This window comes from Triticum urartu, chromosome 4 (genome assembly GCF_003073215.2).
Source record: "Triticum urartu cultivar G1812 chromosome 4, Tu2.1, whole genome shotgun sequence".
Lineage (NCBI taxonomy): Eukaryota > Viridiplantae > Streptophyta > Magnoliopsida > Poales > Poaceae > Triticum > Triticum urartu.
In genome coordinates, this window is record NC_053025.1 from 498,680,914 (window position 1) to 498,706,218 (window position 25,305).

The 25,305-nt window shown below is 45.5% G+C and overlaps 1 protein-coding gene across 1 annotated transcript; it reads right to left on the bottom strand.

Annotated features, from left to right (window-relative positions):
- Nucleotides 1-255: 255 nt before the first annotated feature.
- LOC125552267 (nuclear transcription factor Y subunit C-2-like) lies at nt 256-2,358 on the bottom strand. Its single transcript, XM_048715764.1, has 2 exons — nt 2,039-2,358; nt 256-1,260 (listed from the first exon to the last, which is right to left on the bottom strand). Exon 2 carries the CDS (start codon nt 1,213-1,215, stop codon nt 490-492), a length of 726 nt encoding a protein of 241 aa, XP_048571721.1. The 5' UTR covers nt 1,216-1,260; nt 2,039-2,358; the 3' UTR covers nt 256-489.
- Nucleotides 2,359-25,305: the final 22,947 nt, after the last annotated feature.

The window sequence follows — 25,305 nt, forward strand, 5'->3', positions numbered from 1 at the left end:
TCGGCCGGGCCGTAAACCACAATCACCTTCCACTCTTGGAGAGTTGCGCGGTGGCGCACGTGAGCCGACAGGAAGAAACGACCGGCATCCCACGCCACCACCTCGAAGCAAACTAGGTTGATGCCTAGCAGCATGCCTCCCGAGTGCCCGACCGCCGGCACCCAATGCCAAACAAAGCGCTCCAGCGGATCGACAGCTAGCAGGTCCCGATGATTGAAATCGGCCTTGATAGTTTCCTGCAGGCCAAAGCATATATAAGGTAATGCACGGATGATGCATATCCTGCATGCCTGGATTCAAATTTCAAACTCATGGTAGTTATCTGCTTGTTTTTTTTCCAAAGGGATAAATAACTGCTTGTTGTTAGTCCTTAATTAACGCAAGACATGCCATACTTACACAATTACAAGAGGCAATTACAATTACACTGCGCGCCATGGTAAATACTAGCAAGGAGTATCCAATGCGCGCATGCAGCTCTGGCATCGATCACTCGGAGCTTGGAGGCCCAGGAGGGAAGCCAGCTGAGCCACCATGCCCCCCCGTGAACCCTTGCCCTTCCTCGCCGAAGCTCCCGGCACCCTGGTCCACGTCCGCCCCACCTTGCTGCCACGCCGGTTCCCACGCCGGAACATGCCAGGCCGGCATCATCGGTGCCGCCGGCTGCCCCATCGGCGGATAGTAGTACGGCAGCCCAGCGGCGGGGCCCCCACCGGCCGCACCAACCCCTCCGGCGGCAAACCCGAGGGCTGCGCTGCCGGGCTCCTCCTTGGCCTCCTCGCGCGGCACAATGTCCACGAGGAAGTCGAAGACGTCGGTGCGCGCGATGGCAGCGGCGACGTCGTTGCGCTGCAGTGTGCGGCGCTTGTTCTCCTCGGCGTGCAGCCAGGAGCGGATGGTGAGCTCGAGGATGAAGAGCTCGCAGGCCTTGGCGAAGAGCACGGGCGCCTCCGCGGAGATCATGCGCACGTCCTCGTCGGCCTTCATGATCTTCTTGATACGCGCCAGCGGCAGCTGGTGGTTCTTGAAGTCGGACGCCGATGCGCGCTCCGCCTCCTGCCGCTGGTACGCCCAGAACGCCTGCAGCTGGGCCTGCTGCTGCTGGAGCAGGTGGTGGTGTGGCACCGGCGGCGGCCCAGGCACGCCCGGCACCGGGGCTCCGGACGCACCGGTTGCCGGGGGCTGGGTGGTGTAGGGCAGCTGGTGGTTCTCCATTGCTATCTAGCTTGCGATCTGCAAGCTAGCTAGGGCGATGTATAGCTGCATGGAGAAAATCAAGATCGCATAAGTAACAATGAATGATCTGTGCACCATCCCGTAAGTAACAATGGCTACGTAGTTCAAAATATATACTTGCAAAGCGTAGATGATGCGACGCTTGCAAAGAGATCGATCAAGATGTCAAAGAATGGCGAGAACCATCAGATCGAGGGTATATACAGTAGAGAAACAAGATGTTAGCCATTCGGAGGAGGATGAGGCGATCAGGTGGATAATCTTCATTATAAAGTTTGGTACTGTCTAGGATGTGGCGGATCAAGAGAGATGAGGAATCGAGACTAGCCATATATAGGCGGCGAAGTGCAAACAAGGGGGCCTACTTATCTCTTGCTTGTCGTGCACATGCATATTTCTGCATGTGAACAATCTCTCACAAAATGGACTAGTTCAAAATAAAATAGGTCACACACTCATCACAGGTGGTGTGTTCAGCATGATCGGCGGCGTTAGGATCTTACTATCAGAGTAATAAACCTGCATGCAGGTAAAACATGAAGGCTGGAGAAGTGATGGATCAAAACAAAGAGCGGAACTACAACGATCGATCATCGATCATCGATGGTCTACTAGCCAAAAGCCAAAACGATAACGAGAAGAGAATCTGCTTCGGTTTCATCCAGGGCAGAAGAGAAAGAAGCAGTACTAATTACAGTCGCAGGCGACACTAAGCTCTGCATGTCTGCATGCATAGGACGGCAAAGATGGAGAACGACTTGAAACTTAAGCTGGCACAAAGCGAACCATCATAAAACACCAGACCTGGGCTTTGCAGATCAGACGACCCCCCCTGAGTGAGCTTGAGTTCTTTCTGGTTCAGATTTCAAGGGGAGGGAAGGCGGTCAAGGCTCCTGCTGCCCGGCGCAAGCGCGTCAGATGCTTCAGCACACACGGTAATCTGAAGCAGCAGGACACGCCCTCGCGGCCATTGCCAAGCTAGAGAGGGCTGGATGAAAATGGCCAGCTCTCGGTCCAACGAAGCTGAAAAAGATCACGCAGTAGACGGAGAAGACCCTGGGATCCGGGATATCTGAAGCTCGCGCGTCATTTTCAGCTGCTTGGAAACTAGCTAGCTGAAAGGAATTATCCGGTGCTCTTATGCAGTTTACGGTGAAACACCGCCCTGTGAAGTCAGTATATCAGTCTGAATTCTTCTTTGTGTTACTGAATGTCAGTCTGTATTCTGAATATTATGCTGCAAAAATAGAAGCTCTTTTTTTGCGGGGTGCAAAAATAGAAGCTAGTACTATGGTATAGCTAAATTACAGCACCTAGATATGGTGTTCACGGAATGATGGCAAAAAATAGGATTCGTGTCCTGTGAATTTTCTTTGAGTTGTGTACGTTCCTGATCATAGCTGGTCAAAGGGATTTTCCTGACAATATTTTTCACATGCACTCTCCAGTGAAGACTTAGAAGGTACGTATATCTTGTTGTGATTTGTTTTCGGCGTGTTACGTGAGGATAAGAAAAGATGGAGAGGATATCCGGGAGTGCGGGCATTCGTGGCCAGGCTTGGTCTTTTCGGATTTCGGCATTATCCATTCTGGAAGTTTGGTAGCCTCTCAAAACTGTTCGCTCGGATTGGGGGCAGATCGGCTGGGTCGCCGATCCCATCTGCTCAAATTGGCACGAGCTGCAGTCTCCAGGCACGCGCATGTGCATTTCGGGGATCTTCAGTTAACGTAACCATGAGTGGCGTCAGAAATATCTCAATGGTGATGGCGACGCCATGGGTGGTCTCAACAAATGGATCTTCTATTCTAAAAAAAAACAAATGGATCTTCTCAGGCTCTCGCTGGTTCTCAGCCTGTGTTGGCAGCCAGGTCGTACATGCATTTCCTCTGAATAATTGGAGAACTATCTCTGGTTTATTTAATAGAACAAGGCAGTTTCGCTGCTTCTTATTCTTGCCTCTCGGTTAGGGAAAAGAAGATCGATCTTGCTAAATCTCAGTCGATAGAGACTTGATTATGTCTCAGTCAATGCTATATTCGTAAGATATTGCATTGAGGTCTGTGCAAAAATTTCCCTTTTTGTGTCATTTGGCTGAGATCTAGCCACGCTGAATTCAGTTTTGGCAAATACGATTTGTTGGCAATTGTTCCCCTCTCACTTCACATGTGACTCAGGAAAAGATTAGGGTTTCCGCCTTCCTCGCCAACGCCGCCTCCGGTGGCCCTATGAGCACCTCCCCCCCCCCCCCCCCCCCCCCCCCCCCCCGGGTTTGGTAGGAGGGATCATGTCCTTGCATTAGGTAGGTTTAGTGTCTTGTTCAATGCGTCTAGTGTCGGGGGACGGCGCAGTGGAGGTGTGTCTATGTCAAATCTTCTTTGACCTAGTCGGCGATGGACTTTGGTGAATCTGCTTTGGATTCAGCTAGCCCATGTTTTCGTTGATTTGTTTGCATGGATGGCCTTTCGATCTACACTTCTCATCCTCAATGGTGGTTGTTTTTCTGGTGCACTGGTCCTTTGGAGACACAGTGACTTCCTGATTGTCTACTACAACAAGATTTTCCTGGCTCTGGTGAGGGAAAGCGATGGCGACGGTTTACCTTTGGCTCGCTCCAGTGCTTGTATTTGTCTCTAGATGGTCCAAGGATCTAGTTATGATTTTTGTTACTTTGGGGGATCTTTGTACTGCTATTGCAAATTATTTATAGACCGGAGGACTTTTCGAAAAAGAAGAGCTAGTGTGATGTCACGAGGAAAACTACTTTGATGAGAGAACTGAGAATCCAACGGTGGACTCTACTCTTCCATTTTGTATAATTTCTGATTTCTTATTTTGTCAGAAGGGGGGTATTTTCCTCCATAATTCTAGTTTTCTTTAGGGTGTGTTTGCTTGCAGAACGGGGCGAATGTAGTGTGATGATTCCATTCCCTTTGAATGGGATGATTTCAATCATATATCTAATTGTTAAATCTTGTAGAGATGAAATTGATGAATTTGTTTTTTTCCACCTCTTGTAAAGGAATGGTGAGATTATCTCTCACAAGCCTTTTGTATGTTTAGCACAATGGAAGTCTTATGCTCCACATCACATTTTTAAGTCATTTTGCAGTCTTTTAAGTAAAGTAGTGACACATTTTTACCTTTTGATCAGTATGATAGTTAGTAATTAGAAGCATACAAAAGTTTGAATTGCAATCTCATGCTATTGAAAAAGACCCATTTTTTGTCCTTCAATTGTCCATGCATGATTTTGTCATAACTGGATGCTATTTGTTCCTGATGTGTTATTGCCATGATAAAAGTATACATTACAAAGAAAATATTCCCATAATAAACTCCATTTTTAAAAAAAAATGCTAGTCAATAGGTTTTACAAAGCAAAGTGAGTAGAACTAAATCATAATAAGTAAATAAACAAAATTGTTGAGACGACATCAATGCGGCCGTGACACGGTAGTGAAAGAATTGATAATTTAGATTGCGACTCAAACGATTTTGGAGCAAATGGTTCGAGTGGACTTTTGTGTCATTTTAGGCAGAAATAGTGCTTCTTCCTAGCTCAAAGCGTCTTTTCAAGTTAGAACAATAATAGTTACTATGACTATCAAAATTTATGTGTTTAAACTAATTAGTTGACGTGGCAATCACAATATTTGTCTCTTAACTTTGATGCCCCATTCTTGTTAGGGCTAGGTCTTGCCAGATTTGTTGGTCTTTCCGGATCTTGGCAGTTGATGTGTCTATCTAGCATTTTGATCGGCTCTTGGTTTTCCCAACTCTCTGGAACAACATCAAAAGATTACAAGCCCTACACTACATGGGGTGAATCCCCAATCAATGTTCCTTCAATGACTACTATATCTCGTTGCTAGTGGTGAGTGACTATTGTGGTCTTCATTGTCTAGTGTGTCAATGGCTCTTGCAGGTGTCTTGTTTCCCTTAGGTTGCCCGTAATGGAAGTATCATGCCTAGTATCATGCATGCCAACTAGGCAATCTTGATGAGATGGCGCAGAATTAAACGAAGAAAGAGAGGGTTGAGTATCATATTATGATACATTATCATAATAAATTCTATGTTACTATGTGTCATGCATGGCAACAAATAAGACCACTTAAGATATCAGTCTATAATACTATGCACTACGGATGTAGTATCATGCATATGATACTCACCACTACAACCAGCCTTACTGCATGTTCATTGTAATTTTTAAGCTCCGATGGGGCCGACCTCTTAAAGGAAGGAGGCGACATGTATGGTTTCAATGTAAAAGTTTTAGGTAATTTTGTGTCTCGTTGCCCTTTCTTTTTACTAGCTATTGTTTTCCTTGGTAAATATCAGATATGAGAAGCCTTTTCTGTGTCCTTTTTGTATAAAAAAACTTTGCAGCCCTATTAATGTGTCTTGGCCTATGAAAAAGTAGGACAACAAAAGAGCTTGCATCTTTCTAGTCTTAGGGCAAGTTTCCTTAGAAACGATAATCATGACAAAGATGTAAAAGCAGATTATAACAAATAGAAGTGTCGGTTTTGCTTTTAAAAATGGTTATTTTCTTCTTTTTGTTACCTCCACTACACATTTGACATTGCTATATAGAGAAAATCACATGGGCAGAACACAACTTGAAGTTGCATTCGCATAATAAGTTAGATGGTATTAACGCCCATAGCATGCTATGTGCTCAAGATATTTTGAATTCATTCTTATTACTACCTATGGTATTGTTGCATAACTTTGTGTTGCCTCAAGTACTTATTTATTTGTTGAAACACTTAATAATGTCAACTATTCCCTTATTTTTCATAATACAACGTGCTTCAGTTTTTTCCATATTACAACATGTATTAGGAGATCAAGGTGCACCGAGGCAACGCATACATGGGCATTAATGACCCTAGAGGTTCCATAAGCCAATGAAAGAAGCATAAATGATCACTCTTAATTTCTCCTTGGTAACTGATACCACAAGTTTGTTTAAGTTTAGCACCCCTCATAAGTATCACCAAAGCAAAAGCCACAAAGTAACATCCGTAAAATGCTAACACCACTAAAGTGATAAACAAAAAAACAGAAACCAATAGTTCAACAAAACTACTAACTGAAAGTAAGATAACTAGTGAAATAGCTAGACAAGCTAAAAAATATGTGCTCTTTTTTGAACTTTAAGGAGAACTATAAAGCTCTTCTTATTGTGCACGTCAATATTCCATATCTCTATCATAAACAAACTCTTTCTATTGGATAAAGGATTAAGTTAGAAAACAAAGATCTCAACTTAAACCTACTTTATAGGGGTTAACTTCGCTAAATTGTGAGCTATCTAATCAAGTAGTGTTATGTATACAATTTTAATAGCCAAAATGGTAGTATATAAGTTGTTTCCACTCGGGACTCGAATTAGCGACACACATGCAATGCAATATAAAATTAATAGCATTACAATCAAGTGATGAGTGGATTTTATGCATACTTTTTAGAGTATATTTTAGTGCCAAAATCCCTCATACCATATCCACCTATCACTTATTCATGTCCCCAATGCATAGTTTTTGGTATTTACTCGTCTTACCAAGTCCATTGCACAATTTTTATTTTTATTAGTTTTCCTTTGTTTTGTGGTCTTTGTAGGTGGGTTGGCATGTTCATGGACTTGGGACATTAAAATAACCAAATTGGGGATCCAACCGGAGAAGTTCTAGACACCAGATTAAGGCCATGTGGAGTATTTGATGTTTTGACATTTTTTAAATTGTCCAAATTGAGGATCGAAGGCCGCATTGGGCTTTTCCTTAGTGAAAGTGTTTTATATCGACTAGAGGGGGTGAATAGGCGATTTTTACAAATTCGTCACTGAGGAAATACTGCTTGAGGAATTTGCTAAGTGACGAACTACAAGCAGCGGAATAAGTACTCACATGCATGCATAACAAGACAGTAGCGTAGTCATCATGATGAAATGAAACATACACAGAGCACAGGTAGCGTGTAAACAGGATAAGGAGGCAGAAGACAAGATGACAAATAGGATTGAGGAAATTAAGAAAGTCTTCAGTCAAAGTCTTCAAATAGTAACGATCAATTTCTTCAACACATGAGCAATGAAATGAAAGGGTTTAAGAAATACAACTAGTAGCTCGGTGAGGACAATGATTTGGTAGACCAGTTCCAACTGTTGTGATAGATGTACGTATGATTGGAGCAGCTTGGTATTTAAACCAAAGGACACACAGTCCTTACTGTATTGTCCTTGAGCCAAAGTCACGCATACCTCGCCCAATCACTCGTGGTAAGTCTTCAGGTGACTTCCAAACCTTCACAGACTTGTGTTGAGGCATATGTCTCTCGATGTGGTTTTGGTGATTGATGACAACGTGTTTGCGGACTAATCATGTGCTTTGAGCATTTCAGAGATTCATCCTTGGCACGAGACGATTTCTTCCCCTCGGAGTGTCATTCAAGACGGTGTAGCTCTTTCGTTTCTCTTTCGATGGACTAGTTGCATAGAGGGCACCGTACTATCAAGAGGGGGTCCGCTGTGGTATTGCTTGGGTGGAATCAACATGTACACATCCGCTTCTCACCCTCCGAGCCCTTCCGCTTTGATGGAGAGATCTTTTCTCTACTTATGTGTCTTGTCTGGGTCCCAGCGGTAGTACCGTGGTACCCAACGGTAGTACCACTGAGAGGTCACAAGCGGCAGTACCGCTCCGCAGCGGTAGTACCGCCGGTGTCTCCGCAACAGTACTACCGCTAGGTTGCCAGGTTCCTACCGCCTCGACTCGAGGGCTCTTTTTCTCGTGTCGTGTTGTGCGGCACTAGTTGCGGCAGTAGAGGCGGTAGTACCACTTCTCAGCGGTAGTACCGCCCTACCATCGCGGTAGTACCGCTCTGGGTCCAGGTCCCTGCTTCTCTCCTTTGCGCAGTAGTACCGCTAGTTGGAACGGCAGTACTGCTGGCTCAGCGGTAGTACCGCCCACCCAAGCAGAACTACCGCCCTCTGTGGGGTTGTTTAGTGGGGCAACGGTTGGATTGTTGCCCCCACTATAAAAGGGGGTCCCCTTCTTCCCCGTTGACTCACCTCTTCCCCCTCAAGCTCCATTAATGCTCGAGGCTCCATTTTCGCCCGATCTATCTCTCTAGCCAATCAAACTTGTTGATTTGCTCGGGAGTGGTTGAGAAGGCCCCGATCTACACTTCCACCAAGAGATTTTTGATTCCCCCACCTATCCCTAGTGGATCTTGTTACTCTTGGGTGTTTGAGCACCCTAGACGGTTGAGGTCACCACGGAGCCATAGTCCATTGTGGTGAAGCTTCGTGGTATTGTTGGAAGCCTCCGATTAAGTTGTGGAGATTGCCCCAACCTTGTTTGTAAAGGTCTGGTCGCCGCCTTCAAGGGCACCAATAGTGGAATCACGGCATCTCGCATTGTGTGAGGGCGTGAGGAGAATACGGTGGCCCTAGTGGCTTCTTGGGGAGCATTGTGCCTCCACACCGCTCTAACGGAGACGTACTTCCCCTCAAAAGGAAGGAACTTCGGTAACACGTCCTTGTCTTCACCGGATCCACTCTTGGTTATATCTTACCTTTACGTGTGCAAGCTCTTTAGTGTTACTTCTCTTGCTTGCTTGTTTGTTTGTTGTTGTTGCATCATATAGGTTGCTCACCTAGTTGCACATCTAGACAACCTACTTTGATGCAAAGTTTAATTTGGTAAAGAAAAGTTAAAAATTGTTAGTTGCCTATTCACCCCCCCCTCTAGTCAACCGTATCGATCCTTCCAATAGGTATCAGAGCCTCGTCTCTTTATTAAGGACTTTACCGTCCGAAGAATATGGTTGATACCATAGACGGTGTGGAGGAACACTTCGGTGTAAATCCGATCTCGTCTACGGGCGATGGGGGAACCTTGGTCTCTCGTGAGGAGTTCAATGTGGCCTTGGAGACATTGAAAACCTCCATGACGACCGAGGTTGAAAGCATGTTTACTAAATTCCTTGAAGGGCTTAAACTATCCACCGCACCGTTGAAAGTGGGTAATCCCACCGACAAGGTGACGGATGCTATCTCCGACAAAGGGGAAGCTAGTAGTGAAAAGGCTCCTTCCTCTAGTGGTGAGAATGGCACCGGCATCTTTGCTCATGTGGAACCACCACTTGTTTATGGTGGACCGGTTCCTTCCACTCATTTGAATCATGCCGGTCCTCCCCCTAAGATTGTGAAAAATGAGGACTTTGATTCTTGGGTTTACCGCTTTAAGCGTCATTTAAATCATGTGAACACTAATCTTTGGAGAATCATTGAAGAAGGTTTCCATCCGCATGATCCAAGCAACTTCACTCCTCGAGAAGCCGCGGATAATCAATTCAATGAGAATGCTCTCTTCATCATTCAAGATGCAATTCCACCCGAAGATCTACCTCATCTTCGGCCCTTCGCCTTGGCCAAAGACGCATGGCTTTGTGTTGTCTCACTCTACCGGGGAAGCGCAAGAATTCAACGCTCCAACTATGAAGTGGTGCAAGATGAAGCCGATGAGTTTGCAATGAAAGAGGATGAAGAACCTTGTGAGCTTTATCGGAGAGTAACCAAACTCGCGATCTCACTCCGAGATCACGGGAGCAAGGACACGGATGACAATTGGATCAAGCGCAAATTCCTCAAGGCAATGATGCCCTACCACAAGGCCATGTCCTCCGTCATTCGTCAAAGGCCGGACTTCCACACTTTAACCTCAAGCGAAGTGTTGGATGAGTTTGTGGCCATGAACATCTTGGACAAGACCGCCGATAATGCGGTGCTCCATTCTCAAAGGGCAAGGAAGCCCAACCTTGCTTTGAAGGCCAAGGTTTGCGTTGAAGAAGAAGAAGAGGAAGAAGAGGAGAGCAACCCCGAAGATACAAAGTATGCATATCATGAACACATGGCACTTGCTTCAAGGAAATTTTGGAGCAAGAAGAACTCAAGGCCAAACTTTAACAAAAACAACTCAAGTGGCACGAAGAGCAAGCACCGTGTAAGGACTTGCTACAATTGTGGAAATGTGAGTCATTTTGTTGCGGAGTGCCCGTATGAGAAGAGGGAAGACAATGGTGGCAAACTCATCCGAAAGGACAAGGCCAAGTCGTTCCCCAACAAGAGCAACTTCACCAAGAAGACTCCTCCCAAGGCATTGGTGGTACAAGAAGAGTACAATGAGGATGATGACGATGATGAAGATGGTGAGTCGGTTGCCATGGCCTCAGTTGCCATTGCGATGACTCCACGGGTGTCTCTCTTCGACTCACCCAATGAGAGCATCACCGCCAAGTGCCTCATGGCAAAAGCCACCAACAAGGTAACCCCCAACATCAAAACTACCATCATTAATCATCCTTCTTCGACGAATAGCATTGATGAACATGAGGGAGCTAATGTGGAGGTGAATAAGTTTGAAGCCTTTATGGGCAAACTTAAGGGTAAATCCAAGAAGCACTTTGTTGCTCTCTTGGAACAACTTGGTGAAGCCAATGACATGATCAAGGCTCACAAAGATACCATCTCTAAGATGGAAGGGCATAGTCGTGACTATGCTAATGAGATTTCGGATCTTTCCAATGCTCTTGAGGAAGAGCGTGGTCTTCGTTTGGCTCTTGAGGAGTCACACAACGTTGATCATGCTAAGTTAAAGAAAGATTTTGATCATGTTCTCATTGTTTCTCGTGTGCTAAACTCCGAGAAGGCCGAACTTGAGGTTGATCTAGCTAGACTCAAAGAGGAGTTTGATCTACTTGACAAGGCTCACAAGGTCTTGAAGGGTGCTCATGCTAGCCTCAAAGAGTCTCATGATCAACTTCAAGTAAAGCTAACCAAGGAAAAATCCACTTTTCCTCGTATGATGTTAATTGATAATGCAAATGCTACTAACCCGTGTTGTGAGCATGTGTATCTTGTTGAGGAGAACGCTAAGCTAAAGGTGCAACTTGATAAAGGTCTTGCAACTTGCATACAAGGCAAGAAGAACCTCAACGATCTCTTGACCAACCAAAAGGGAGTTGTGGCCAAGGAAGGGGTTGGGTACGTGCCCGAGTCCAAGAACAAGAAGAAGAATGACAAGACCAAACGACCTCCTCCTCTCATGCAAACCTTTGTGAAGGAGGGAGAGAGTGCTTCCAAGGAGAAGAAGAACAATGCGAAGGGTGGCGGTGTCAAAAAGGGCAATGCCACCCCTTCCATCAAAGCTGACTATTTTAATCCTTCTTATGTGTTATGTCGTGGTAGTGATGGGCATGTCTATGCCAAATTTGTTGGTTCTCCTCATGAGTACATTGAATGGTATTTGGGTTCCAAAGACCCTTGTTACTAACATCAAAGGACCCATTACAAAATGGGTACCTAAAACCAAGCATTGATCTCTTGTAGGTGTTTGCTTCCGGTGGGGGATCATGGTTGGTCGATAGCGGAGCTACAAATCATATGACCGGAAGCAAGGACTTGGTGGTGGATGTGCACAAGATTCCATCTATGCTCACCAATGTCGAGTGGGGTGACGCCTCATCTTCTAAGGTATTGGGACTTGGCAAGGTAGTCATCTCTCATGATCTCACGATCGAGAAGGTCATGCTTGTTGAGTCCCTTGCGTACAATTTACTTTCTGTTCGTCAACTTGCAATCATGGGGTTTGCCACTTTCTTTGATATTGATACAGTGGCCCTCTTGTGGAGCAAGACTCCTAAAGTAGCCTTTGTTGGGCATGTCGAGAACGGTCTATATGTGATTAACTTTTCGGAGCGACCCACTAAGACCGCGACATTCCTAATGGCTAAAGTTGATGTGGACTAACGAACATTAGTTTTGCTAAAGATCGTGCTTGCAGTGCTTGTATCGAAGGAAAGCTACATGAGAAGGCTCACCCTCCCACGACTATCATTTACTCAAAGAGGCCTTTGAAGCTCCTTCACTTGGATCTCTTTGGGCCTCCATCCTTCGATAGTCTTGGGGGTAGGAAGTATTGCTTGGTTATTGTGGATGACTACTCAAGATACACTTGGGTGTATTTCTTCAAGAGGAAGAGCGAGACCCAACAAACCGTCATTGACTTTGCAAATGAATCACAATGTCAACACAATGCAAAGATCTTGACAATAAGAAGTGACAACGTCACCGAGTTCAAGAACTACACCTTGGATGAGTTTCTTAGTGATGAGGGGATTAAGCATCAATATTCCGCACCTTACACCCCTCAACAAAACGGTTTTGCGGAGAGGAAGAACCGGACGTTGATGGATGCGGCAAGGACCATGATGGCGGAGTTCAAGTCTCCATACAACTTTTGGGCCGAAGACATCAACACCGCATGTCATGCATCCAATCGGCTCTACCTCCGCAAGGGCTTGAACAAGACTCCATATGATATACTCACCGGTAACAAGCCCGACCTCAAGTACTTTCGGGTGTTCGGGTGTAAGTGTTTCATTCTCAAGAAAGGTGTTCGGTTGTCTAAATTTGAGGCTAGAGCTTATGAGGGCATATTTGTTGGTTATTCTACACACTCTCATGCTTACCGTGTCCTCAATAAATCCACGGGACTTATTATTGAGGAGACGTGTAACGTGGAGTTTGATGAGAATAACGGCTCCCAAGTGGAGCAAAGTGGCACTTGTGATGTAGGTGATGAAATTCCTCCTCAAGCCATAAGAAGAATGGGTGTTGGTTTTATCCTACCCATTGAGGAACCCCTTGTGGCCGAAGGAGAAGGACAATGCTCCACTCAAGTGGAGCCATCACCAACCCAAGGCCCACACGCTTCCGAAGAACAACGTGAAGGCCCTCATCCTCAAGAACAAGACCAAGGGCAAGATCATGCTCAAGACGGTGTTGACACACCAAGTGATGCCCAAGGTCAAGTTCTCTCCTCCGAGCAAGTTCAAGAACAAGAACAAGCTCAAGATGACGCTCAAGATGATCAAGTGACCAATCCTCGTCTCACCCCCGAGGAGGAATTGGAGCGTCGTGCCGCCAAGGTTGCTTCCAAGCTCTCCACCAAGGATCATCTCATGACGAATGTGCTTGGAAGCTTAAGAAAGGGAGTAAGCACTCGTAGACAATTAGCAAACTATTGTGAACATCACGCGTTTGTCTCTTGTGTCGAACCCCACAAGGTCTATGAGGCGCTCGAAGATCCGGATTGGCTCAATGCCATGCATGAAGAACTCAAAAACTTTGAGCGCAACAAGGTGTGGAGATTGGTGCCAAGACCGATTGGGAACCACAATGTCACTGGAACCAAGTGGATATTTAAGAACAAGCAAGATGCACATGGGATTATCATTCGCAACAAGGCTACTCCCAAGTCGAGGGTATCGACTACGGTGAAACCTTTGCTCCCGTTGATCGTCTTGAATCCATTCGCATGTTGATTGCATATGCTTCTCATCATAACTTTAAGTTACAACAAATGGATGTGAAGAGTGCTTTTCTTAATGGTCCTATTAATGAATTGGTTTATGTCAAGCAACCCCCCGAGTTCGAGGATCCCTACTTTCCCGATCATGTGTATCAACTCGATAAGGCACTCTATGGCCTTAAACAAGCCCCACATGCGTGGTATGACCACCTTACCGATTTGTTACAAGACCGTGGTTTTGAAGTTGGGCTAATCGACCCCACTTTTTTTACTAAGAAGGTCAAAGGGGAGTTGTTTGTGTGCCAATTATATGTTGATGATATTATCTTTGGTTCCCCTAACAAAGCTTTCAATGAGGAATTTGCCGCTCTCATGACCTCAAAGTTCGAGATGTCTTCCATGGGAGAGTTGAAGTTCTTTCTAGGGTTCAAAGTGAAGCAAAGAAGAGAAGGAACCTTCATCAACCAAGCCAAATACACTCAAGACATGCTCAAGAGATTCAAGCTAAGTGATGTCAAGCCAGCTTCCACTCCAATGCCCACCAAGTGTCAACTTGACATAGATCCCAATGGTAAAGTGGTGGATCAAAAGGTATATCGCTCCATGATTGGATCCTTGCTTTACCTTTGTGCATCTAGACCGGATATCATGTTGAGTGTGGGAATTTGTGCACGGTTTCAAGCCGCACCTAAGGAAAGTCACTATGTGGCAGTCAAACAAATCTTTCGATTTGGCTCATACCCCAAACTTTGGCTTATGGTACCCAAGAGGAGCAAACTTCAAGCTTGTAGGGTATTCGGATTCCGATTGGGCAGGAGACAAAGTGGATAGGAAGTCCACTTTTGGAGGGTGCCAATTCCTTGGTTGCTCTTTGGTAAGTTGGTCTTCCAAAAAGCAAAGTTGTGTGTCTCTCTCGTCCACCGAAGTGGAGTATGTAGCGGCCGATAGTTGTTGTGCACAACTCTTATGGATGAGGCAAACTTTAAAGGATTACGGTGTCATTTGTGACAAAGTGCCTCTTTGGTGTGACAATGAAAGTGCCATCGAGATCTCTCTCAACCCGGTGCAACACTTCAAGACGAAGCATATTGAGATTCGGTATCACTTCATCCGGGATCACATTAGGCGAGGAGAGATCGAGCTCAACTATGTCAACACTCATGATAACCTTGCAGATATTTTCATGAAGCCCTTGGATGAAGCAAGATTTCGCGAGTTAAGGCATGAGCTAAATATCATTGATTCGAGCAATGTGACTTGAACCCTTGCACACCCCACCACACTCAATTTGTTGTCTAGTTTAGATGTAGGCATGGACATAGGGGGAGTGTTTTTCTCTCAATGAACTCTCCCTCCCCCTTTATGCATAAATTGACCAAGTCTTTCACAATTAGCCATTGTTGATGGTACTTGTGCTTCAAAGACGAGTTTTGGTCATGGGCCCAAGGTTAAAATCTTCGCGGCGCCATACCTCTTGACTCAAACATAGGTGGCCTCAGCCACCGCCCTCTCTTGAAGAGGTGTGTCTTGGCCTCTTGCTGGTGTGTTCTCTCTTCTTCTTGCCTTTTGTTCTCTTGTTTTTTTTCTCGAGCTAAGCCGTGTTGTTTAGTTGCCGTGGTGTGCTGGGCGGTACTACCGCTGGTGGTGCGCGGTACTACCGCCCCACAGCGCGGTACTACCGCTGCGGGACGGGACCAGGGGGTTATATCGGGGCAGGGGGAGGTTTCTTCTCCCCCATACCCATTCGCTTCGCCCCCTCGTTCCTCTTCCTCTCTCCAGCCACGCATCACCGCGGGAGGGCTCCGGTGGATATTCGTCTTCGGGGCGTCCCTCTCCATTTCCTTCGGTGGAGTCGATCCCCACCTCGTTCTCTTGCCATGGATGCCGGTATTGCCCCCGTTCCTTCTCTCCTTTTGTCTCGTTTTCAGATCTTGTGTCTTAGGGGCAATGGTGGTTGCATCTCTAGATTTTTGGCTAAATCTAGGCTTGAGTAGGTTGGAGAAGGCAACTAGACTATCTAGATTAGAGTTTGGTAGGAATATTTTTGAATTTGGCAGGCCGGTAGTGCCGGATCTGACCACGGTAGTAGGGAACTGCTGTTTCCCCGCCTCAAGCGATACTATCGCTCTCTTTGGAGCGGTACTACCGCTTGGGCGGTACTGCCGCGTGCATGTCGCGGTACTACCACTGCCTGCCAAGTTCCATCATGTTCCTACCATACCTTGATCCTTTTGTTGTGTTTGTTGGCTTATGCTCGTTCTTTCTGGTTGTTTTGTGTGTTCTTGTGTTTGGTTCCAGGTGATGAACGTCTTGAGCCTCAAGCTCGCCGTGTCAACCCCGAGCATGCAACGTCAAAGCGCTACCGCACCTCTGAGCCAGCAGGTGGTTCCTCTAGCACTCAACCGCCACCAGCAGGCACATCTGCAAGTGCTCCTCCACCACCTCAGCAGTCAAGAGATCCGCCAACAAGCCAAAGGGAAATACTGTGACTGAGATGACTGCCGAGGAGTATTGGCAAAAGCGTCGCCGCAACCCCTATGAGGCGGACCAAGATCCCACTTTGGTCAACCGCCCATTCTGGAACCGCTTTCAGTTTGCCATATACTTTGATGTGATCAAGGCCAATAAAAATCTCTATGTTGATGTTCGCTCCATCGACACAGATGCCATGGACAAGGACCCTGAGTACTTTGGCGAAGCCCTTCAGATGTGTTCTCAGCTGAACATTCTCAGGATCATGCAGTTCAATAAGGATTTCGATGCAGATTTGGTGGCTTAATTCGTTGCTACCGTTCATCTTGGAACTGATGCCGACAGGACTCTGACTTGGATGACCAATGGCAAGTTGCTTTCCGTCAAGTGGATGGCCTTCATGGAGTTACTTAATGTGGAAGATCAAGGGCTTGAGACTCCAGTAGGCTTCCGCCCTCACCGCAATGCTACATCCACTCACAAGCAAGCCCTTTGGCCCTACTGCACTGTGAAGGTTCACCCAGTGACTAAGAAGGAAACCTATGAGCTGTCTACATTTCTGGACATTCTTCATCGTGTCTTCCGTGAGACTCTCTTCCCTCGCATCGGGAATCTGGATATGGTCCACTCCTATCTCGTGGACATGCTTCTTTTCTGCCAGCATGAGAAGGAAGCAAACACTGGAGAGAGCCTGGACATTTCTCATGTTATGTGGTCCGAACTTCTCTCTGCCGTTTCTGAGCGCAAGTGCCCGATATATGGTCCATTCATCATGAGGCTCATTGAGAAGGCCTGGGCTCGTGTCTATCCCAGAGTGTTGCTGGAAACTGGAGACTTGGTTTCTCATGAGATCAAGCGTCTGAGGAAGAAGGACAATTGGGGCACCCCAGCGCCTAAACCCGGGGGTCCATCTACTGCCGCTGCTGCCATGGAGACTGACGGTGGGGCTGCAACTGATGATCACAAGGAGGACTTTGGGCCGTCTAGTGCAGAACCTTCTTGGGCAAAGAAGCCTAAACGCAAGATGAAGAAGCTTTTCTACATGGAGTCTCATGGTCATTACATGACTCATGTGGCGGATTAAGCAAGCCAGGTTGCGCCACAAGGAGCTCATGCGTCACCTGGGTGCGACCGTTGCCAGCGGTTCTGAGGGACAGATCACTGAAGAGGAGGAATGGATTCAGCAGCATTGCCCTTAGACTGATTCAGACGCCGAGCAGTTTCCGACCAACGACGGAGATGCAGATGATCACGCTGAGATGTGATGTTCGAGATCCTCAGCTTGCCATCACCTGGAGCCGTAGCGTCGCTCTTTGCCCTTTTGGTGTCTCGATGCCAAAGGGGGAGAGAGTTTAGGGATTTGTGTTGTTGCCGTGTTGCGAGTGTGTCTTGTGTTTTCTCGTTGTCTTTGTTTGGTTTGGTTTGGTGCCTGTGAGACCTAAGTTCTAGACATATGGTGTGAGACATATGCTCCCTATCGCTACCTTATTACTTATGTCTATTCAGTACTGTAGTATCTTATGAGTTGCATGCTTATCCTGTTTTATACCCTACTCTCATATATCCTGTACTTAGAATTGTTGGACTATAAAATATAGGGGGAGTGTTATTCCGAATGTGTGTGTCTTGCATTCCAAAGGCTCCACTAACTAGGTGCACACATTCAGGGGGAGCCCGTCTATATTTTGTAGTTCTAAGTATCCTTACTTTTATATCTTTTCTTTGTGCAAATCCCTAGTTGTCATCAATCCACCAAAAAGGGGGAGATTGTTGAGGCATATCTCTCTCGATGTGGTTTTGGTGATTGATGACAACGTGTTTGCGGACTAATCGTGTGCTTTGAGCATTTCAGAGATTCATCCTTGGCACGAGACAATTTCTTCCCCTCGGAGTGTCATTCAAGATGGTGTAGCTCTTTCATTTATCTTCGGTGGACTAGTTGCATAGAGGGCACCGTACTATCAAGAGGGGGTCCGCTGTGGTATTGCTTGGGTGGAATCAACACATACACATCTGCTTCTCACCCTTCGAGCCCTTCCACTTTGATGGAGAGATCTTTTCTCTACTTATGTGTCTTGTCTGGGTCCCAGCGATAGTACCGTGGTACCCAGCGGTAGTACCGCTGAGAGGTCACAAGCGGCAGTACCGCTCCGCAGCGGTAGTACCGCTGGTGTCTTCGCAGCAGTACTACCGCCGGGTTGCCAGGTTCCTACCGCCCCGACTCGAGGGCTCTTTTTCTCATGTCGGGTTGTGCGGCACTAGTTGCGGCAGTAGAGGCGGTAGTACCGCCCCTACCACCACGGTAGTACCGCTCTAGGTCCAGGTCCCTGCTTCTCTCCTTTGCGCGGCAGTACCGCTAGTTGGAATGGCAGTACCGCTGGCTCAGCGGTAGTACCGCCCACCCAAGCGGTACTACCGCCCTCTGCAGGGCTGTTTAGTGGGGCAACGGTTGGATTGTTGCCCCCACTATAAAAGGGGGTCCCCTTCTTCCCCGTTGACTCACCTCTTCCCCCTCAAGCTCCATTAATGATCCAGGCTCCATTTTCGCCCGATCTATCTCTCTAGCCAATCAAACTTGTTGATTTGCTCGGGAGTGGTTGAGAAGGCCCCGATCTACACTTCCACCAAGAGATTTTTGATTCCCCCACCTATCCCTAGCGGATCTTGTTACTCTTGGGTGTTTGAGCACCCTAGACGGTTGAGGTCACCACGGAGCCATAATCCATTGTGGTGAAGCTTCATGGTATTGTTGGGAGCCTCTGATTAAGTTGTGGAGATTGCCCCAACCTTGTTTGTAAAGGTCCGGTCGCTGCCTTCAAGGGCACCAATAGTGGAATCACGGCAGCTCGCATTGTGTGAGGGCGTGAGGAGAATACGGTGGCCCTAGTGGCTTCTTGGGGAGCATTGTGCCTCCACACCGCTCTAACGGAGACGTACTTCCCCTCAAAAGGAAGGAACTTCGGTAACACATCCTCGTCTTCACCGGATCCACTCTTGGTTATCTCTTACCTTTACGTGTGCAAGCTCTTTAGTGTTACTTCTCTTGCTTGCTTGTTTGTTTATTTGTTGTTGTTGCATCATATAGGTTGCTCACCTAGTTGCACATCTAGACAACCTACTTTGATGAAAATTTTAATTTGGTAAAGAAAAGTTAAAAATTGTTAGTTGCCTATTCACCCCCCCCCCTCTAGTCAACTGTATCGATCCTTTCAACTTGGTCACTGGGCGATCCACAATTCCTCTTGGATGCTCTAGACCATGACGCCTATCCGTCTAGAAGATGCATGCACAGTCTTCAAAGGTAATAGGCATCGGTTCCACACAGGAACAATCTCTTCAGTGATGATCAATCACTTTGGGTTGTAGGTGTTTGGGTTTGGGTTTTTCCTCACTGATGATTTTCTCTGAAAGTCCTCAGAGGATGAGATGCTCTAAATGACAAGTGTCAGTTTCTCTCGGAGCAGCCAACCAGCTAGTGGTTGAGGGGCGGCTATTTATAGCCAGGGAGCATCCTGACATGATAAGACATAAATGCCCTTCAATGATATGACCGTTAGGTGGATAAGATATTTGGGACAGCTGGCGCGTAGCACAGCAACGGTCGGAAATTTGAGCTCTCAAATTCCTCAGGGCTATCATGTTCCTCACTTGTAGGCAATCCACACTGGCGAATTCCTAACTCCTCAGTCCGAACAAATTCCTCAGAGACCAGAAGATCTTCATCTCTATCACTGAAGGAATTGACTAAACTATATGAGATTTCCAAAGGCTTCACTCGAAGGATTGGGTAGGTGTAGGATTTGAGATGAGCATCACTTGGAAACTTTTTCTTAGTTTTACCTCGACCCCCTTTAATAGTATGGTGTTTCCTGTGACTCAAGAAAGGGAAAATGAAACTACGAAAACAAAGTCTTCACGCTTCATAATCCTCGCATCGATATCAATATCTTCAAGGTCACGCCAATTTCCTGGTTTTCAAAGTGTTCAAGAAAACCAAAGTCTTCAAATGAAGACATTCATTTTTAGGGGTCGACTTTCTTCGTAAATATCAAACTCCTCGGAGACTTATAGAACATGCGTACACTCATAAACACATTAGTCCCTTCACCTATAAGACTTCAATACACGAAAATCACTAAGGGGCACTAGATGCACTTACAATCTCCCCTTCTTTGGTGATTGATGACAAATAGGTTAAGTTTTCAACGTGGATAAACATATGGAGTGTAAATACTGATATTGAGGAATTTGATTGCAAGATATAGAAGAACTCCCCCTAAAGATGTCCAGATTTGAGGAATTTGCTTTGGACCGCAAATGCACATGGTAGGATAAAATCTTGGAGATCTCCCCCTATATCTCGTAATCCATTCACGCATTCAAGATACAATACGAAGAATTTGAAATGCATGATGGAAAATGGTGTCTGACGAAATTCAGCATGCGTGCATTAAGGTACTTGAGGAAATAAGCATGCAGAAAGCAATTCAAAAGTATCAAACCACCATTGAACTTAAGTTTACAACTCATTAAACAAACACTTCAGAAGAACGAGAGTTGTAACTTAACAAAAAAACAGCCCATATATAAGACCCGCTTGAAGACTAACTCAAATTTCTCCCCCTTTGTCATCGAATGACCAAAAGGGACGAAACATGAAGACTAACGCCCCTGAAGAATATCATCATAATGTCGACGGAGGAGCACCAGCATTGTGTGGGTCGTTTGTTGATGTAGGGCCTGCTGCAGTGTCATCGAGATCCTCAGCTTCATCCGTCTCGCGCGATGAAGAATAAGAACTTGTGACCAGCTAAGGAACTTTGACCTTCTTGAATTTCTTTGAGGGAGGTTGTGCCCAGTCAAAGTTCTGCGGAAAGTACGTCTTCTTGAGGTCTTAGTCACTATAAAGATGCGAAAGTATAGCCCAAGTGCAATCGAAGATTTCATGCGCATAATAGTGATTCTTATTCACAGTGTTTTGCGTGACAGTCATATTCTGAAGAATTGAGCCAAATTGATGCTTGAACCACTTGTGATTGCAATCGACCTTCTGATGAAGACTTAGAAGAAGCTCACGATTAGTCATCACTCGTGGGGCAGTGGCTTGAGGATTTTGCTCATGGGCTCTGGCAACGGAATCTTGAGTAGCAGAGTCATCATTGATGGAATAAGATGCAGCCTTACGAAACTGACCATCCAATGGACGAGTGCCTTTATCAATAACAGTAGCTTTGCCTTTTTATCAACTGAGGAAAAAGTGTGCTTGAGGACTTCAATGGGAGGCAGAAAGCTGAGGTGATTCTGAAAATCGGTCTTGTATGGAATTGAAGACCTAGTTCTGATGAATTTCATTATCCAGGGAGCATAAGGCTTCAATTCAAATGGTGATAGTGCAACGTTTGCCAATGTTCTCATGAAGAAATTGTGATAGTTAATGGGAATCCCATGAATCATATTGAACATAAGATTCTTGATGATGCCAACAACGTCTTCTTCTTCAGAATTGTGGCCTTTGATTGAACTGAGGGTTTTGGTCAATATGTGGTAGATGGTCCTCGGCACATATAACAAATCCTTCACTAGGAAGGTGGTTCTTGGAGGTTGACCAGGCCGCGAAGGCTTCATCAGTACTTGCATGAGATGATTTGGAAGTTCAGGTTCGTCATATATGAGCCTTGCGCCTTCGGCAGGAGGACTTACTGGAACGGCATGAAGCAATTCAGAGGCTGGAGCTTTATAGTGAGTGTTCTCAGTCATCCAGTCAAGCACCCATGAATTGCCATCAGCCAAATTTCTAGTGAGGTGCAGAGTAGCATAGAACTGGAGAATTAGCTCTTCATTCTAGTCACCAATATCAGCACAGAACTTAGGAGCCCAACTTCATGAAGAACATTGAGAACCGGTTGAAAGCATGGGATAGACTCCATATCCACAAGAGGAATTTGACGGTGTTGAAATACCTTGTCCTTTTCAAACAGAAGCGGTGCATAAAATTCATCTAGCTTGCAGTCCAGAACCTCTTGCACCTAAGTCTTGCTGAGACATATGGATTTCATCAGTGAAGAAATGATGCTCAGCGAAGAAATCGTCAGCCTTGAACTTTGGCCTCTTTGCATGAGGATTTTGTGGCTTGGGTTGAAGATTTGCAGTAGCAAGCCTCACAACCTGTTGAGTCACAACCTCTGGTGCTGCTGACTGAGGAATTGAACCTTCAGGTTCTTCAGTAGCAGACTGATTTTCCATTACTTCAACTGTTGGAGCTGGAATTTCTTCAGGTATGGAATGGAGAGAAGTTGGACGTCCTTCAGACCTTGTTAGAAGTTATTCAGCTTGCATAGGGGACTGAGGAATTGGATGCGGAGGTGTGGCAATTGCTGAGTTGGGGTGAAGGTCTTCGCAATAATCATCATTCAGCACAGGAGTTCACTGGTACGTGTCGGTGCTATACAAACGGTTTTTAACCCCTTTCTGCGACAACATTTGGAACCGTCGCCAAGTGAGTGCGGGCGATAGAGGGGTCCTTCTCACATGACCCAGAAATCGTCGGGGATAGGCCCTCCTGGGACACAGGCTGGGCAAAATGAGCTCGTGTCTGATCGGGCGAGGCGTTGATAACCCACAAGTATAGGGGATCGCAACAGTTTTCGAGGGTAGAGTATTCAACCCAAATTTATGATTCGACACAAGGGGAGCCAAAGAATATTTTCAAGTATTAGCAGCTGAGTTGTCAATTCAACCACACCTGGAAAACTTAATATCTGTAGCAAAGTATTTAGTAGCAAAGTAATATGATAGTAGCGCTAACGATGGCAAAAGTAATGGTAGCAGTTTTGTAGTGATTGTAACAGTGGCAACGGAAAGGTAACTAAACAAAGATAAATATGTGAAAAGCTCGTAGGCAATGGATCAGTGATGGATAATTATGTCGGATGTGATCCCTCATGCAACAGTTATAACATAGGGTGACACAGAACTAGCTCCAGTTCATCAATGTAATGTAGGCATGTATTCCGAATATAGTCAAACGTGCTTATGGAAAAGAACTTGCATGACATCTTTTGTCCTACCCTCCCGTGGCAGCAGGGTCCTATTGGAAACTAAGGGATATTAAGGCCTCCTTTTAGTAGAGTACCGGACCAAAGCATTAACACTTAGTGAATACATGAACTCCTCAAACTACGGTCATCACCGATAAGTATCCCGATTATTGTCACTTTGGGGTTAACGGATCATAACACATAATAGGTGACCATAGACTCGTAAGATAGGATCAAGAACTCACATATATTCATGAAAAACATAATAGGTTCAGATCTGAAATCATTGCACTCAGGCCCTAGTGACAAACATTAAGCATAGCAAAGTCATAGCAACATCAATCTCAAAACATAATGGATACTAGGGATCAAACCCTAACAAAACTAGCTCGATTACATGATAAATCTCATCCAACCCATCACTGTCCAGCAAGCCTATGATGGAATTACTCACGCACGACAGTGAGCATCATGAAATTGGTGATGGAGGAAGGTTGATGATGGCGATGGCGACGGATTCCCCTCTCTAGAGCCCCGAACGGACTCCAGATCAGCCCTTCCGCGAGAGATTAGGGCTTGGCGGTAGCTATGTATCATAAAACATGATGAATACTTCTCTCTGATTTTTTTCTCCCCGAACGTGAATATATGGAGTTGGAGTTGAGGTCGATGGACCACCAGGGGACCCACGAGGCAGGGGGCGCGCCCCCACCCTCGTGGATAGGGTGTGGGCCCCTGGCCTTGATTATTTCGCTAGTATTTTTTATATATTCCAAAAATATTCTCCGTTGATTTTCAGGTCATTCTAAGAAGTTTTATTTCTGCATAAAAATAACACCATGGCAATTCTGCTGAAAACATCGTCAGTCTAGGTTAGTTCCATTCAAATCATGCAAGTTAGAGTACAAAACAAGGGCAAAAGTGTTTGGAAAAGTAGATATGTTGGAGATGTATCAACTCCCGCAAGCTTAAACATTTGCTTGTCCTCAAGCAATTTAGTTGACAAACTGAAAGTGATAAAGAAAAACCTTTACAAACTTTGTTTGCTCTTGTTGTTGTAAATATGTAAAGCCAGCATTCAAGTTTTCAGCAAAGATTATGAACTAACCATATTCACAATAACATTTAGGTCTCATGTTTACTCATATCAATGGCATAATCAACTAGTGAGCAATAATAGTAAATCTCGGATGGCAACACTTTCTCAAAACAATCATAATATGATATAACAAGATGGTATCTCGCTAGCCCTTTTTGAGACCGCAAAACATAAATGCATAGCACCCCTGAAGATCAAGGGCCGACTGGAAATTGTAATTCATGGTAAAAGAGATCCAGTCAAGTCATACTCAATGTAAACTAACAATAATACATGCAAATGACAGCGGTGCTCTCCAACTGGTGCTTTTTAATAAGAGGGTGATGACTCAACATAAAAGTAAATAGATAGGCCCTTCGCAGAGGGAAGCAGGATTTGTAGAGGTGCCAGAGCTCAATTTTGAAATAGAGATGAATAATATTTTGAGCGGTATACTTTCATTGTCACCATAACAGCCGAGAGATCTCGATATCTTCCATGCTACACACATTATAGGCGGTTCCCAAGGAGAACGGTAAAGTTTATACTCCCCCACCACCAACAAGCATCAATCCATGGCTTGCCCAAAACAACGGGTGTCTCCAACTAACAACAATCCTGGGGGAGTTTTGTTTGAAATTATTTTGATTTGATTTGAGCATGGGACTGGGCATCCCGGTGACTAGCCATTTCCTCGTGAGTGAGGAGCGGAGTCCACTCCTCTTGAGAATAACCTGCCTAGCATGGAAGATACAGACAGCCCTAGTTGATACATGAGCAATTCGAGTATACAAAACAGAATTTCATTTGAAGGTTTAGAGTTTGGCACATACAAATTTAGTTGGAACGGCCGGTAGATACCATATATAGGAAGGTATGGTGGACTCATATGGAATAACTTTTGGGGTTTATGGAGTTGGATGCACAAGCAGTATTCCCGCTTAGTACAAGTGAAGGCTAGAAAGAGATTGGGAAGCGACCTGCTAGAGAGCGACAACAGTCATGAACATGCATTAAAATTAATCAACACTGAATGCAAGCATGAGTAGGATATAATTCACCATGAACATAAATATCGTGGAGGCTATGTTGATT